Here is a 15,295-nt window from a genome sequence, read left to right as displayed (position 1 = left end):
GTCTATCACTGTCTTGACTAGCACTCATGACTTAAATAGATCATTTGGATTTGGCAAGAATAACAGTTCATTTGATGAGATTATCAGTTCAAAGCTGGGTTTCCTATGTAATCCTTGTAAATTTCATATTTGTGAAAACAAATGAGGGCTTTGTGGGTGGTGTAGTTTTGTTGATTCTCACCTTCAATTGGAGCCAGAATGACGCGAGAGTGGTCATAGGCAATGACGTTGGCATAGCGATTCTTGGGTTTGTTGACCTCCAAGTTGGAGTGCTCCCAGGTGAACTGCTGTCCTGGATCGATAGACTGAAGGAAGAGAAGGAGATGAACCACTCAAGGATATGCTGTATTACAATAACATTAGGGTAAATACAAACACACAGCAACAGAGAGAGTTGTATATCGGTGACAAAAACAATCCAAGTGGCCCTTTAATTAAACGTTAGTCTGCTATGGTATAACCTATATATACACCTGTATCTAGCCAGGTACTTTAAGACAGATCACCCCCACGACAGTGAATAATATCAGTGGAAATATTGATAAAGTATTCTGCACTTCACCCTGAGGAGGAAATGAAGAAGGGTGGGAAGAAGAGGAGGGGGTTTCTCACTGCCTTGAAGCTTGCAAGATAAATGCCATCACATTTGCTATATAAGAATTTCTGCATAAATATTCTATTCCCTGTTGGGGTAATTTACTATTCCATTACAATTCTGAGTTTGCACTCTCCCAATGCGCTCTCTTTCTCTCTCTCCTGCCCATCTTTAGGCCTTGAAGGATGTTTAATTTACAGTTGTGGTCGTGCAAAATGAAACTTGGTCTAAATAAAGACCAATAAGGAGATGTAGCAGTTTTACCCATTGTGATTATGGGAACCTGTTCACACATGAACTGCCAAGACTCTCGCCAAATGCCCCCTGCTGGCTGGGACACATCACTACAGAGTGACTGTGCAGGATAGAGTCAATACGATCAATCAGCCACATGGTTCATTCACAATGCAGATTTGTTTAAATATTTCATTAGTATAATTAGTGTAAATTACAGTGATAAATGTTTTGAGTTTTAGACTCAGATGTTTGGACTGAACCTGATGTGAGGCCAAATTTGAGGCCAAATTCTTCAGATAGTTGAGGCAGAAGCATTCTGAAGACATTCTGCAGCATCAGGCAGCATATAAACGATAAGGGAACACTGCCAAGCATTGCTATCACTCTCAAGTTTATGGCCATACCTGAGGACAGAATCTGTATTATGCTTTTTGATAAAAGGATTCCTTGGTTTCATAAAGGTTTTTTGGAATGCTAGAAGATCTAATGCAAACTAATGACCACTGGGTTTGCCATTTATACCCCATGTATGTATATATATATATATATATATATATATATATATATATATATATATATATATATATATATATATATATATATATATATATACACATTTCCCACCTACAAGCTAGCTATCACAGCTTGCAGCTAGGGAGGGTAAAGGCTAACACAAGCTTCCTCTGAGGCACCTGAGCCACTCATGCAGCGTTTATTGAAGGAACCACTAATTATCCTCCTCCACATACATGAACTCACAGACACCCATGACTAGATTCTCTGATTGACAGTCTCTTATCATTCCTCCTAACCGGAGAACATACCCAGTGTCCAGACTTCTGGCCCTGGATGACACCGGAATAATTTACCATTACTAAGAGGGATACAAATGATAGCTACCTGCAGTTTGGCCCAAAATAAGGTACAACATGGGGCCTAGAGTAGATGAGGTACCAGAAGTAAAATCCTGTCCTGTTCTAACCAAATAATTATATACAAAAATGTATAAGCAAGGAGAAAATCTTCCGATCTAGAAAAGCATTTTGTGGCAAAGATTCTATTCTCAGAACAGACTGCACTCACATCTCCATCTTTTTTCCCCCTCTCTAACATCCTCAAGTCAGATCATCAATATCAATCAAATTTAATCATGGATTTGAACAGAAATACACAGTTTGAACAACTGGCTCTTGTGAAATGGGATTTCTCACCCCGACCTTAAGAGCTACAAAAAATAGAAGGTTATTACTCCCTCCTCCTCCCCTCTACCTCTCTCTCTCTCTCTCTCTTTCTCTTTCATCTTTCTCCTTCACAGCTTGCGACTAAAAACCAATCACTCAGGAACCAGAGAGCTCCGCTTGGCACACTAAGGCGCCCCGATGAGCAGCCATTCATCACGTAAATAACAAAATTAAAATTACACTTCTCCGTTTAATTCGGTCATTTATTTTTCTGGAGGGAGAAGGAAAGAGACAGAGAGTCCATACAAGCAGTGGCACTTCCTTCACTGGGCTGTGATGTGTGGCTATGATGTGTTTCTGTGTCTTCTCCAGAGGACGACTTTGTCATTTTACGGCATTTTTTTTTTTACTGCAGCAGTCAAACCTGTGCAGCCAACATTAACGAATCACAGCACATTGATTTCTATATAATAGAAAAAAATGGACTTGATTAATGATGCTACTTTATGACGCGGTCGTAAAAACCAACATTTAGGCTCAGTTCGTGTTCAAAACGTTGAGCTCCACTGAATAAGACTATCCTCTTTATGGGACATGTGTTCACTCTGCCATGAACTCATAAATGAGATGGAGGACAGTCAATGCTGTTGATATAACATAGTACTGTACATTCAATGGATGGCGAACTAGTGGGGGAGAAAAAACGTCTTAACATGACTCATAAAAACAACATATTAAATCCCCAGTGTTTAATTACAGGAGTGAAGTAACTCTTACGGTATTCAATCAAGCCTCTGTTTGTGTTAAGTGAACACTGTAGGTGTTAAATTACCAGCTGAATATGAGGAATGTTGCTGTGCTATGCTTATGTACCCAAGTCACACACTTTAGATTTCTCTACACATTTAACGCAGAGATGATGTCCTATCCCTTTATCCTTTTGAACAGAGCAAGGGCAGCACTGTACACAGTGATTTTCAGTAACTACTGCATCCCGGTGAGGATCACAGTGGATCCAGAGTCTTTCCTGCAAGCTTCTGTAGACAATCAAATACTAATATGTTTTTGGGAAGAGAGACCAGAGAAAACAAACACATGGAGAATATGTGAAACTCCAGACAGACAATAACCCAAGCTCAGGATGGAAGCAGGGGCCCTGAGGCTGTGAGCCAGCGATGTTTCTCGCCTCGTCATTGTGCCCAGATACACACAAATTACAAGAAAATGACAGTTTGCTATTGCTTTTAGCTATTTATTCAGTTTGAGAACAGTATTAGCATCAGCACTGCTGCTCATAATCAGACGTATACCAGTAAAACGGTAATTCCTTCACCAGACCAGCGATTCTCTGCTGCCATGCAAATTGAGCTTATTTTCAGACAGTAATTTCCCCCTCATTCTTATTTACAATTTATTTTAATGGGGGCTGTGTGAATAATTAGTTCAATGTGTTATCATGGTACCATCAACGATTAATGGTTTTATACCGGAAATATTTTGCAGAAAATATGATTACTTTATTAAATTTCAAGATTAAGCAGCATCTCTGAAACCAGCTCAGCTCTCTGACTCAGTTCACACAGATACAAAGCTTCAGGATGAGCCATGAGAGGACAACCATTTATTAGACATGACCTGTAGATGATGTCAGTGCTTTAGAAAATGAAGGAAAGTTTCAGGTAAAAACTAACCAATGACTTTTTTTCCAGAGTAATAACCAGAAGTAATTACACACTGTACTATCCTCAAATTAAGCATTAGCAATGACAGTAATTCATAAGTAAAATATTTTTTCTTTTAAATGAGTGCTGCAACCCCACCAGAGCATTCATTTTCTATAACAGCACAATGACATCAGTTTTATACTTACATTTAAAGCTGTGAGAGTTTCTGTTCTACGTTATATCTACATTATAACTGAGGTTCACCAGCCTCACACACACATACACACCAACTCACACACACACACACACACACACACACACACACACACACACACACACACACACACACACACACACACACACACACACACACACACACGCACTGTGCAGCCTGTCATTTGTAGTGAGAAAACAGAGACAGACAGCGGTACTGAGACAGAGATTATTTACAACGAAGACTCCACCCACAAATGTTAAATAAACATCACCACATCCACAATTTTTGACTTTTTTGTTTCCATATGAGGTGTTACTAAAGAAACAATGAACACCGAAACAAACGTATTAATACTAACATTTATGTAATAGAAAGAACTTTGTGACCAATAATAATTTAACATTTAACCGTGCTGTGGTAGAGGTTCCCCTAACGTTATTAAATTGATGAGTAACAGCAGCTTTTAGCTCTTTGTTTAAATGTCATTGCTTGATTCAGCTTATAAAACATTGAGAAACACAAATGTTGTTGTTTTTTATTAAAATATTGATTCTGGTACTAATTTGTTGGTTGGTGCTCTATTATTCCTGTAAGTATTAGCAGCTGTGTGCTCTGCAGACATTGTTATTGCTGGCACAGTCTCAATGCAAAATACAGTTCGATTTCAATTGTTTAATGACACTGATGATGTTACTAATGAGAAATCCAGGACGAGCATTAAAACGTTATTTTAGGGGCTCACCTCGTACTCCTGTGAGAGTTTCAGGTTGTCGTTGGCTTTGAGCATCTCGGTGTGTTCTGCCAGCTCTGTGATGGGGATGGGCGGATGGTTCATCATTCCTATATCAGCACCAGTAGAGAAAGACATGCAGTCAAAAACACAGCAAAAAACAAAGGATTGGACTATCAGTGTGTATGTGTGTATGAGTGAGAGGGATTCAGAACGTCAGTCCAGACATATAAGATATAAAATAGCGGCTGGTGTTAGGGGCTGTTGTCTGACCAGGCCAGAGCTCTGCATTTTTTCTCACTCTGGGCTCTAACACACACAAAACCCTAGTGCCTTTATCCAAAGGATATAAAGGAGGGGACCTATGGGCAATTGCTAAGGTGACGGAGAAACCACAGACCAATTACTTCTTAATGCTATGGGGAAAAGTGACTTTTAATAGCTTCGCAATAGCACACTGATGAAATTCATTTTTGGGGCTCTATGATAATAAAAAGAGAGAAAAAAAACAATACCCCAGAGCAGGATGGCTGCTCTCTGCACGGCTGATATGTGCAGCATAGACACAGCCATATGTCTCTCTGCGCAAGCAAAAAAAGTGGATCAGTCTTTCCTGTTGACAAATACCCTCTTCTCAAACTGATTTAGGGAATCAATGAGTTGAAACAAATCCAAAATTGGCTTTGAGAAATATTTCCCATGCTGCAAAGAGCATCTCCCAATCCACTAATATTTAATGAATGTAATCAAATGTGGATCCGGAATCCAACTTTTCCTATTTTTTTTTTCAGAGGAGGAAAGATGGAGGTGTGTTCTCGAAAGAATGTATTGACTAAATCATTTAGCAGATTAAAAAAAGAAAGGAAGGAAGAAAGAAAGAAATTAGTCTGAGTGGCTCAAAAGGAGACTCAACAAAAAGACTTCTCTTCCTTTTTTCACTCTGTTTTAATAAACTTTTAGCCATTGCCAGTTACTGTTGTTTATATGTTTGCATTAGACTAATTGTAATATTCCTTTCCCCCTGTTTTATGGTAGATCAGCTTCTCTAGCACTTAAAGGATTTGGGAAGTTACACCATCATTTACTTTGCTCTAAAATTAAATCCCCATAACCACACAGTAGAAATTAATATTTCTGTAATTCAATTCACTGGATGAAATTGGAATTTCAATATGAAATTCAAATAAAGTGAATTACGATATTACAGCATTCGAAATGGAAGGAAGAACACATTCTGGGGCTTAATGTTATAGGAAAAGAAGCATAATTTTTTATAATCTTTTGCCATAACAGCGTATCTGTATTTTATTCCTCTTATACCACAGCAAGCTGCTGGTATCTTGTATTTATTAATGAATGGCACATACTTTTTATCCATTTGTAGCTTTGTTTTTATAGTGTGGAAGATTCAAGCAGGTATAAATGAAGCCTTTTGTTCTGAAGTCTTTTCTATGTCGAAAATGTAAAAATGTGCTGAAACTGGAGACTTTGTCCAGAAATGTTGAACATCTCCTTACAGAAAAAAAATCATCAAATCAATGATTATATACATTTGTATTATTGTGTTATGTGGTTTGTGTGTGCGCACTCTGCAAGTCTCCAAGTTCTTACTATAGAAATGAATGAAAATGTGTGTGTGTGTGTGTGTGTGTGTGTGTGTGCAGGAGCCCTGGCCTGGGCTGGGACAGTTTCAGAGGTCACACACTGCATGTGCACGCTGCTTCATTTCACTTCAGCCAAAGCTAAGCAAGCTGCAGTATGACCTAACTCCCTCCTGACCCCTTAAACCAACAGCTCAGGCAGTCATTAGTACTGATATTATGAACGACATACCGTTACACCCGCTTAACACAAATACAGCATGATATTTTCAGCCATGAACCAGAGAGAGGCCAATGCCAGCTGAGCATGCTGGGAGTTAATCCCATTACCAGCACAACACTGCCCATGTAAATAGGAAACAAGGGGGACGAGGACATTCATTTATTTGCCTATTTATGCAAGTTAATCCTAATATCAACAGTTATTCAATGGCTTGTGTGTTAGCCATTTCTGGGTTTTGTTGAGAGAAAGAGAGAGCGAGAGGTCAGAAGTTGGCTAAAGGTTGACATCTCCCCCCCCGAAACTTCCTGTGATTTAATTAAGCATGCATAATCTGCATAATCACATTAGCTGTCCTCAATTTCCCATGCATTCGTAGCGCTCTGCTCTAAATGCCACATGGTCTCTGGGCTGAGACGGAGAACGTGCACTGTTACATTTCATGCTCATTTTATCCTTTATCCTTCTAATACATTTCAGTATTAATAATAATAACAATAATAATAATACTGAATGCTATCTTTACTACAAAGTTACCGGCTTCCATTCTTTTCCCACCAATTTTTCACCCTTTGTATCTTTGGTCGTCCTTTTTTCTTCCCAGGGTGTCATTCATTTTACTCCCTTTGCTTAACACGTATTTCCACTCCACAGTGCAGCAAATAACAGTGCTCTTTTTCCCACCTCTGAGGACCGTGGGTATTTATCTGAAGGATATTCAATATCAGACTGACAGAGCTCGTCTTTTTCAAGGACAGGTTTTATCCCCCTCATTTTTTCACAGAATATTCGCTCTCACTCTCTCTCTCTCTCTCTCTCTGTCCTCCTTTTATCCCATGGTATCAAGATGCGATCAGTGAATGCAATAAAAACAACAGCCTTCCCTCCCCCACATTTACACATTTCCACACTCTAGGTCAGGTTTTGATAATGAGCAGAAACAGCTTGGATTGTTCCCTGTGTGAGTGCAGTTATATATAAAAAAGAAAGTCTTCATTTTTCACTAGTTTTCTCCTGTGTGTGTGTGTGTTTGGGGGGGGGGGGTGTAAGTGAGGGAGAAGGTGCACAGTGTGACACACACACAGGAGTGAATAAAGCCCCTCATCCCCACACGAGCAGTGACATCAGGGTTCTAAAGTGGATTAACAATAGGCAACACATCAGCCCGGGGAAGGACAAATCCAGCAACCAAAGCTGTTACAAAAAAATTAGTGCTGAATGGGTGACTTGTGAAGAGGAAAAAAGAGATGTGTTTAAGCAGGAACAATGCGCAAAGCAGAAACACAGGAGGAACTAACTTTCATAGTCAAAAGTGGCTTCGCTTAGAGGGCTGCTCAGACCAGAATCTGTAAAGAACAGCACAAAAGAAAAGAAGGCAATAACTCCTCTTAATATGCAAGTAAAAAAGATTAAAATGGATTACACTGATAATCATGTAAAACAATATGCAAAACAAACCACAAAATAGTCATCACTTCCCTTACGCTTGGACTGAATGGGGTAGGTTTGTCTCATGTCACTTGTACCAACGTACCAAACAGTCTGTTGTGGGCATGGCCTGTTCAGTTTTTTGTTTTTGTTCTGAGTAAAAACCATAGTAGCTACATCTGGATCTAAGCACAAAATACATAGAGCTCTAATCAATGTAAAAAAATTGGTTGACACTCTTCAGTGTCAACCAAATGAGGATGAGGTTCCCTTTTGAGTCTGGTTCCTCTCAAGGTTTCTTCCTCTGTCATCTAATGGAGTTTATTCCTGCCACAGTCGCCTCAGTCACCTCAGGCTTGTTCATTGGAGATAAATACAAACACATTTAAATATGTATTTAAATAATATGTAATATTAATCTTGAACTTTTGTATGATATTAATCTTTCTAACTGTTTGTATTATGTTTCTTATGTTCTGAAAAGCTGATTTGAGACAATGTCCATAGTTTATTTGGCTCTGCACAAATAAAACTTAAGTGATCTGAATTGGATTTGAATTAAAAGCGAGCTGACTGTACTTTCTACATACACTCAGCAGAGGCACAATAATCATTCAAAACAATCATTTGTGTTTTTGCATCTCATGATCTCTAATTAGCATAGAATTTAAGTGATGTGCTTGTGTTGTTGAAGACACCATGGCTTTGTGTTTGCTGGTATACACAAGATGAATGGCTTCCTCTCGTTCTGTTGCTTGCTAGGGTGAAATGTACGATGAGTGGATACAGTGCAACACTTTCTATACACAAAGGAAACCTTAGCCTACACTTTAAATAAAAAACAAAAATCTGTTTATTTGTTAGAGTATATAGAACCTTGTTTTATACAGAAGAAGACCATGAAGAATGAGATAAAGAACATCTGTAACTCATGTTTTTAGAAATGAAAAAGTCAGAGCTAAGGATATGATGCTGAACAGCACTTTATGTAGGAAGAACTTGATGACACCTACTGTATGTCTACTGCATGAATCGCACTTAATATTAAAATGCAGCATTTACCACCTGAGGCATTTTGTCTTTTATCAAACCTTGGATATCTGGGAATCTACATGTCCTTGGTTGACTTGTTCTTCGATGTGAAAGAGTGTGAATGAAGATTTTTGAAGAAACCAAAGTTTATTAATGAGCAAGGAGGACAAGCAGAATGAAGACTGAATGAAGAATATCCCAGTCTTTACAGACAGGATGAGACAGGATCCACAAAACTTCTGTCTGAATATGTCATCCCTTATAGTGTGTGTGTGTGTGTGTGTGTGTGTGTGTGTGTGTGTGTGTGTGTGTGTGTGTGTGTGTGTGTGTGTGCGTGCATGCGTGTGTGTGTGCATGTGCCTGTCTCATAAAACTTAAGGAAGTGTATTTGCCTTCAGAGTTGGAAAGGAAGAGAAATAATCACAATTGCAGAGTGACACAATAAGAATAAAAGGTTGAGAGAGGAAAGAGACAAATTTGAGAGAGATATAGCAAGAGAGAGAAACAGTGTGTATGTGGTAGAGAGAGAGATAGAGAGAGAGGAATCCCTTCATTAGTCTGCCACATCCCCTCCTAAAGCCCCAACACAAATGAGCTTAAAGAGAATAATGGTGGACTTTCTCCCACTGGGACGCTCATCAGCAGCACACACACGTCCACACTGAGGATGGAGCTCAATATGAAAAGTGAATCAACAGATAATGTGATACTGATACAAATACAGAAAGGAATTCCAGGTGCTCTATTCCTGATGTATTTTTAGAATATTTTCTGAATGCGTGCCTGAAAGGTTCACACTGAATCTGGCTGAGATTAGAGGTTTGCATCTAGACCAGGACCCACAGGACACACACACAAATACTCCCAGAATGCTAGTGGGAGGATTTCAATTTCATGCGGGCATGAACAAGTGGTCAGATATGAAGCTCCAGGGATGAAAAAACAGACTGTTCTTTAACATGAACATACAGCATACAGAAAGAAAGAAAGAAAGAAAGAAAGAAAGAAAGAAAGAAAGAAAGAAAGAAACTTTTAAGATGGCAGACACTCAACGTAACCTAAAGTTGAGTATTAGTTGTATTGTAACTTAATAAATTGTTGACATGGAAATCTTTTCTGTAAGGGGATTTTATTATTTGTTTATTTCATAAAGACTCTGCTTTGTAAAAGTAAGACTTAAAGCTGGAATCTCCATGACAGAGGAGTTGAAGCTGCTTGGTAACTGCTGCTATAACATAAGTGATAACCAGATAATATATAAACTATAAACAGATCAAAAGCTAACTTTTTATAGATTTGTCAGAAATTAATCCAGCTAATTGAGACAAGGTTTCGTTGATAGGTGAAATTTAAAACTTGCTAACGGCAATAAAAGAACACTAACCTTTTAACTTTTTATAATTTGACAGAATTATAAGAATATTTTTTGTTGGAATTGCACGTAACGTGTGTAAATGAAGATTTGCTTCCGTGCTCAACTCATGTTATGTGATGTGTGTGTGTAGTTTGACCAGTAACTGCTATTAGCTAATGGAAGCGTCTGCATAACATTCAGGCGCTCAGTGTAATTGGTCTAAAACATCCGTTTAACTGAAATCCGCCGTGCACAGAGATAATGACGCTGTTCCGTATGACAGGATGCCATGCAAGCCATGAGGAATGTGACTCAATTAATAAAATGGAATGTGAATGTGAGACTTTAAAAAGGACCTTATTTTTTCACGAGGGAGAAGAAAGCAGGGATGGAGCAGAAAAAAACCCCAAACAAGATGAAAGTGACGCTGCTCATTTTACAACCATTAGTAAGAGAGCACCGGATGGAGGAGTGATTACTGAGGCTCCCCTCCTCTTCCTTCCCTCTGTCTTCACCTCTCTCTCTTTCTGTGAGAAGAAGAGATATAAGACCGAGCAACAGCCACCGAGGCACTGAGAGCAAAATGAGAGTCACTGACAGACAGACACTAAAGATGGATGAAAGGAAGAGAGAGAGATAGAGAGAGAGAGAGAGAGAGAGAGAGAAAACAGTGAGGCAGAGAAGGAAAGCATGAAAAGAATAAGAAAAAAACACAAAGAGAGGAATGACAGACAGACAGTGGATGAAGAAAAAATAGGTCAAGACGCAGAGAAAGACAAGGATAAAGAGAAAGAGAGGAAGAATTACAGAACACATAAAACAGAGAGAAAAGAGTAAAACAGATGCAGCATGAACAAGTGCAAGATACTGAGAAAAAGATCTATGTCATTTATATAAGGGAATTTAATACGCATTCTGTAATCAACTGAAAGTAAAATAAGGAGAAAGAGAGAGAGAGAGAGAGAGAGAGAGAGAGAAAGGGCCCAGGGTGATAAGGATGGAGACTTTCTGATTCAGAAGGTCAGCAGAAGTCCAGCTCCAGCCTCATGCAGCTGCGGCAGCTGCCATTAATCACACAGATGAGTGCAGCTCAGTGCACCGTGTTATCCAGACTGCAAGACACAGCTTTGCTCTCGAGCAGGTGCTCTACACTTCTACACTGAATTGACCGATGTTAGGAATTAGCACACAGATAGGGAGCAACTGTATTCAGCTGCTATAATGCAATTGAACTTTTTTTAAATATATATATATATATATATATATATATATATATATATATATATATATATATATATATATATATATAAAATCATATTCATAATAACTGGCAAACTGTTGTGGTATGAGAGGAATAAAGCATTTTAGATTTGTGCTCTTATTAGAAATCAGTCAAGCCTGCTAATGCTTATTTCCTCATAACAGCACAAATGGTAGAAGTGTTTTACTCCTTACACTTAAAAAAAAGTATTTGGGGCATGTATCTTATAGTCCAATGAATTTCTTTAAATGTATGGTACAGAAAATATAATGAGAAATAATGTGAAGTAAGAACAAGTCCAGGCTAATTGCACTTTTCAAAAGTAAACCATAGCAACCATAAGCAAAGCAGTGAGACTTATAAAGAACAGGAGATGGGATTCCTTGGGAACTCCTTCCTACTCTTCTTCATTGAGTTTAAGAAAAAGTGTTAGAAAGTGTTAGAATATAATGTGTGTGTGTGTGTGTGTGTGTGTGTGTGTGTGTGTGTGTGTGTGTGTGTGTGTGTGTGTGTGTGTGTGTGTGTGTGTTTGCTGTCTGTGTGTATGTCAGCATTTTGTATATCTTGGTACCTTGGTCGAGACCAAATGTCCCCATGATGATAGAAATATCCTGAAGTTCTTTTTTGCAGCAGTATTTAAAAAGCTAAAAGAGCAATGTGTGGAAGCCCATACTGTGTGTGTTTGCTAAATTTATGTGTGTGTGTGTGTGAGAGAGAAAGAGTGAAAGAGAGAGAGTGAGAGAGAGAGAGAGAGTGAGAGAGAGAGAGAGAGAGTGTGTAAAACCTTTATAGAGTCTAGAAATGCATGGCAGGAATGCTCCAACGTGTGAAAGTCCATACAGTGTACGCATGTCTGAGATCGCCCTGTGTGTGATTGTCTGTGTATGTGTGTGTGTGTGTACCTGGAGTCTGGAAATTGATGCGCCTCATCTCTACAGGGTCAGTGGGATGATGCGGTGTGATTTCAGCATTGTTGAGCAGACATTTGGTACGTGGCTCTGATTCTTTCCTTTTGCTGCTTGAAAAAGAAACATACACACACGTAAAGACCAAAACATTGGCCCTCTACAGACATGCAGCCTCCACAACCCCACAAACAGACTCCCAACAAAGCAAAGCCAAGAGCAAGTGGTATTAAATGTGAGCAGACTTGTGGCATGTGACTCCCCCATCTAATTAATTCCAGCACTTTATGCTGAGGCAGGTTATTTTTGTTTCGCCTTGTTTTGAAAACAGCAATAAAGTACAGCAGAGCCTTACCTGTCAGGTTTGCTGCTTCCAATGAAAGCAAGGAAAGAAATAAATATATAACAGAAAAGGAGAAAGAAGGGGGGAAAAAAATCAATAGGACGCATTGGAATTCACAGAGCAGGTGTCAGAGAGAACTCATCTGCATCAGGAGCGACCTGTAAAAGGCGGAGTGTGTGTTTCATGGCTCAGTGTGCAACTATATGATCTCATCGCGGTTAAGGTCAGGATCAAGGGCAGCTGGAGGGAAACACTATCTTACAGTCACTCACTCTCAGATATAAAACTGCAGAATATAAAAATACAAAAAAGATAGAATAATACATAAAATACACACACACACACACACACACACACACACACACACACACACACACACACACACACACACACACACACACACACACACACACACACACACACAGGTATGACTGTGCCTAGTAGTACACTGTTCAGCTTTAATATTTCAGAATGCTGAGTTCACTTCTACGAGCATGTGCTTTGCTGTACACTAAGAAACATCAGTTTAAATTTTTAAACACTTTGCTAAGATTGAAAAATTTAGCCCAAATGGAATCGGCTATCTAGGACATATTCTGTCCCACGTTCTTCAGCTTTACACTAATGCTGCAAACAAGTAAGATCGTTTTATGGCCTCAGGTTTAACATCATGCACACTGCATGCAAATGAACACAGCTGCCTCAGTAACATCATTAATACAGAAACGGTTTTACAATATATATTAAAATGGTAGCGCTGCTGCATCAGTGCTCCAGGGTCTCCCGGTTGATCCTGAGCTCAGGTTATTGTCTGTATGTGAGTTTCACATGTGCACCTAGTGTTCGTTTTCTCTCACCTCCCAAAAACATGCAGCCAGGCAGACAGCGTTCCTGTGATAGACTCGGGATCCATTGTGACCCTTAGCAGTTTACTGAAGATGAATAAATGAATTTGGAACTGTGTCATCATCCAAATCATTTCTAATGCAAGCTTCAGGCCTCAAACACCTACCTGAGTCTGATGCTTATGTGGTATGACATTAAACTAATGCCTTATTCAGAGTGTCCAGATAGTACTTCAGTGCTGAGGAGCTTCAGATTCAAGATGGAGCTTTACATTAGCCTAACAGCTACTGTATACTGCAAAATTACAGAAGCAGTCTTGGGACAAGAAATGTGACATTGACGGTAAAGGAAAAACTTGTTTTGTTAACTGCTACTGGCTGCTGTAGATATCTGTACACTTTAATTGATGAGGAATTTTGACATCACTATTCAGATCATACTGTAATGTGTTCATTAAATATGCTCCCATTAACTCAAGGTTTAACAGCAAATCAGTGGTAAAAATCAGTCAGTGCGTCATGCAAGAGTCTCACATGATTCATTTCCCCCTTCACTCACTTTTTATAAAGCAGAATGGCGATGACGATGCAGATGATGAAGACCACAGCCAGGACAGGTCCCACCACCCAGATGAGGCCATCTCCACCCGTCTCCACTGGCTGAGGGTCCACGTCGGGGACCACGATGGAGTCAGAGTAAGGGCTTGCCACAAACGTTTTCTAAAAAACACACCCACATTCAGGATATCTGACTTAAGACTTGAGCTGATTCTTTAGTCTTTGTCTTTATGTGAAACACTGGAGTGTGAATAGTAGAGAACTGATCTATTGTTGTTTATTAGTTTATTTGTTTTCATTTAGATTCTTTATTCACTTTTTATATTGTGAATGCTACAAATTGTGATATTTATTTGAGCTGTGACTTGAGACAGAAAGTACTGAGAGCACTGAACGTTCCCACTTACCGCACTGGTGGAGTTGAGCTCGGCCAGGATAAAGAAGACGTAGTCCTGTCCCGCCTCTAGAGCGCGGTTCTCATAGCCATTGTAGACAATCTGGTTGCCCAGCGTGAATGCTGGGGGCATGTTGCTGGGTTTAAAGCTGGCAGTGATGTATGGCTTCTTCACGTCTACCTGGCGCAGCTGTCGTGTTGTGCGCGTGTGTCTCTGCTTAATGCTCCCGTCCCTCAACAGCTGAGAACAGACAGAGAGGGAAAAGTCTAGAGAAAAACAGAAGTTCCCATTCATCCTGCAAAAATGTTTTTAAGCTCTTTCATCTTAATTCTCCCTCTGGTCTGGAGTCAATGAGATGTTTGCTGGAGTTGAGCCCAGATTAAAATGGAATGAGTCATCTAGGAGAAGAAAAGGGCGGAGAAAAAACAATGGAGGAACGAATCATCCAGTAACCAATATACCCTTGTGGCAGTCACGGCTCAAGGTTGAGTGGCTAAAGTCTAGCAGCATCCCAGAGTGGTAAAGAAAGAAGAAGAGTAATTCAGTTGTCCCCTGGCCTGAGAGAAAGCTTCAGAAATGCTTGGCAGGGTTTAGCCTAAGCTCCCCCGAGGTAATAAGGATGTTCGGCTGTTTCACAGTCATATTAGAGACTGATTTGGCATTCGGATGAGGATGTGAACTTGAAAAATTTTGGTTTGTCAAACTTGTATTTTAAGTTTAAATATACTT

The 15,295-nt window shown here is 39.4% G+C and overlaps 1 protein-coding gene across 33 annotated transcripts in view; it reads right to left on the bottom strand.

Annotated features, from left to right (window-relative positions):
• The window catches only part of ptprsa (protein tyrosine phosphatase receptor type Sa), a 208,282-nt gene that overhangs the window by 21,221 nt on the left and 171,766 nt on the right, over positions 1–15,295 (bottom strand). For 8 of the 33 annotated variants that reach the window (XM_047805163.1, XM_047805168.1, XM_047805196.1 and 5 more), the window contains 7 exons: positions 14,579–14,806; positions 14,173–14,333; positions 12,781–12,795; positions 12,423–12,538; positions 7,744–7,791; positions 4,637–4,734; positions 182–305 (listed from right to left, as the gene is read on the bottom strand). In XM_047805163.1, coding sequence (XP_047661119.1) covers positions 182–305; positions 4,637–4,734; positions 7,744–7,791; positions 12,423–12,538; positions 12,781–12,795; positions 14,173–14,333; positions 14,579–14,806 — 790 coding nt within the window. The remainder of the gene's footprint in view (positions 1–181; positions 306–4,636; positions 4,735–7,743; positions 7,792–12,422; positions 12,539–12,780; positions 12,796–14,172; positions 14,334–14,578; positions 14,807–15,295) is intronic. The other 25 variants (XM_047805228.1, XM_047805262.1, XM_047805274.1 and 22 more) reach the window with 11 other exon arrangements.

The sequence above is a fragment of the Tachysurus fulvidraco genome, chromosome 2 (genome assembly GCF_022655615.1).
Source record: "Tachysurus fulvidraco isolate hzauxx_2018 chromosome 2, HZAU_PFXX_2.0, whole genome shotgun sequence".
NCBI classification, from domain to species: Eukaryota; Metazoa; Chordata; class Actinopteri; order Siluriformes; family Bagridae; genus Tachysurus; species Tachysurus fulvidraco.
The sequence above is the reverse complement of the archived record's forward strand: the minus strand, read 5'-3'. Positions and strand labels throughout refer to the sequence as shown.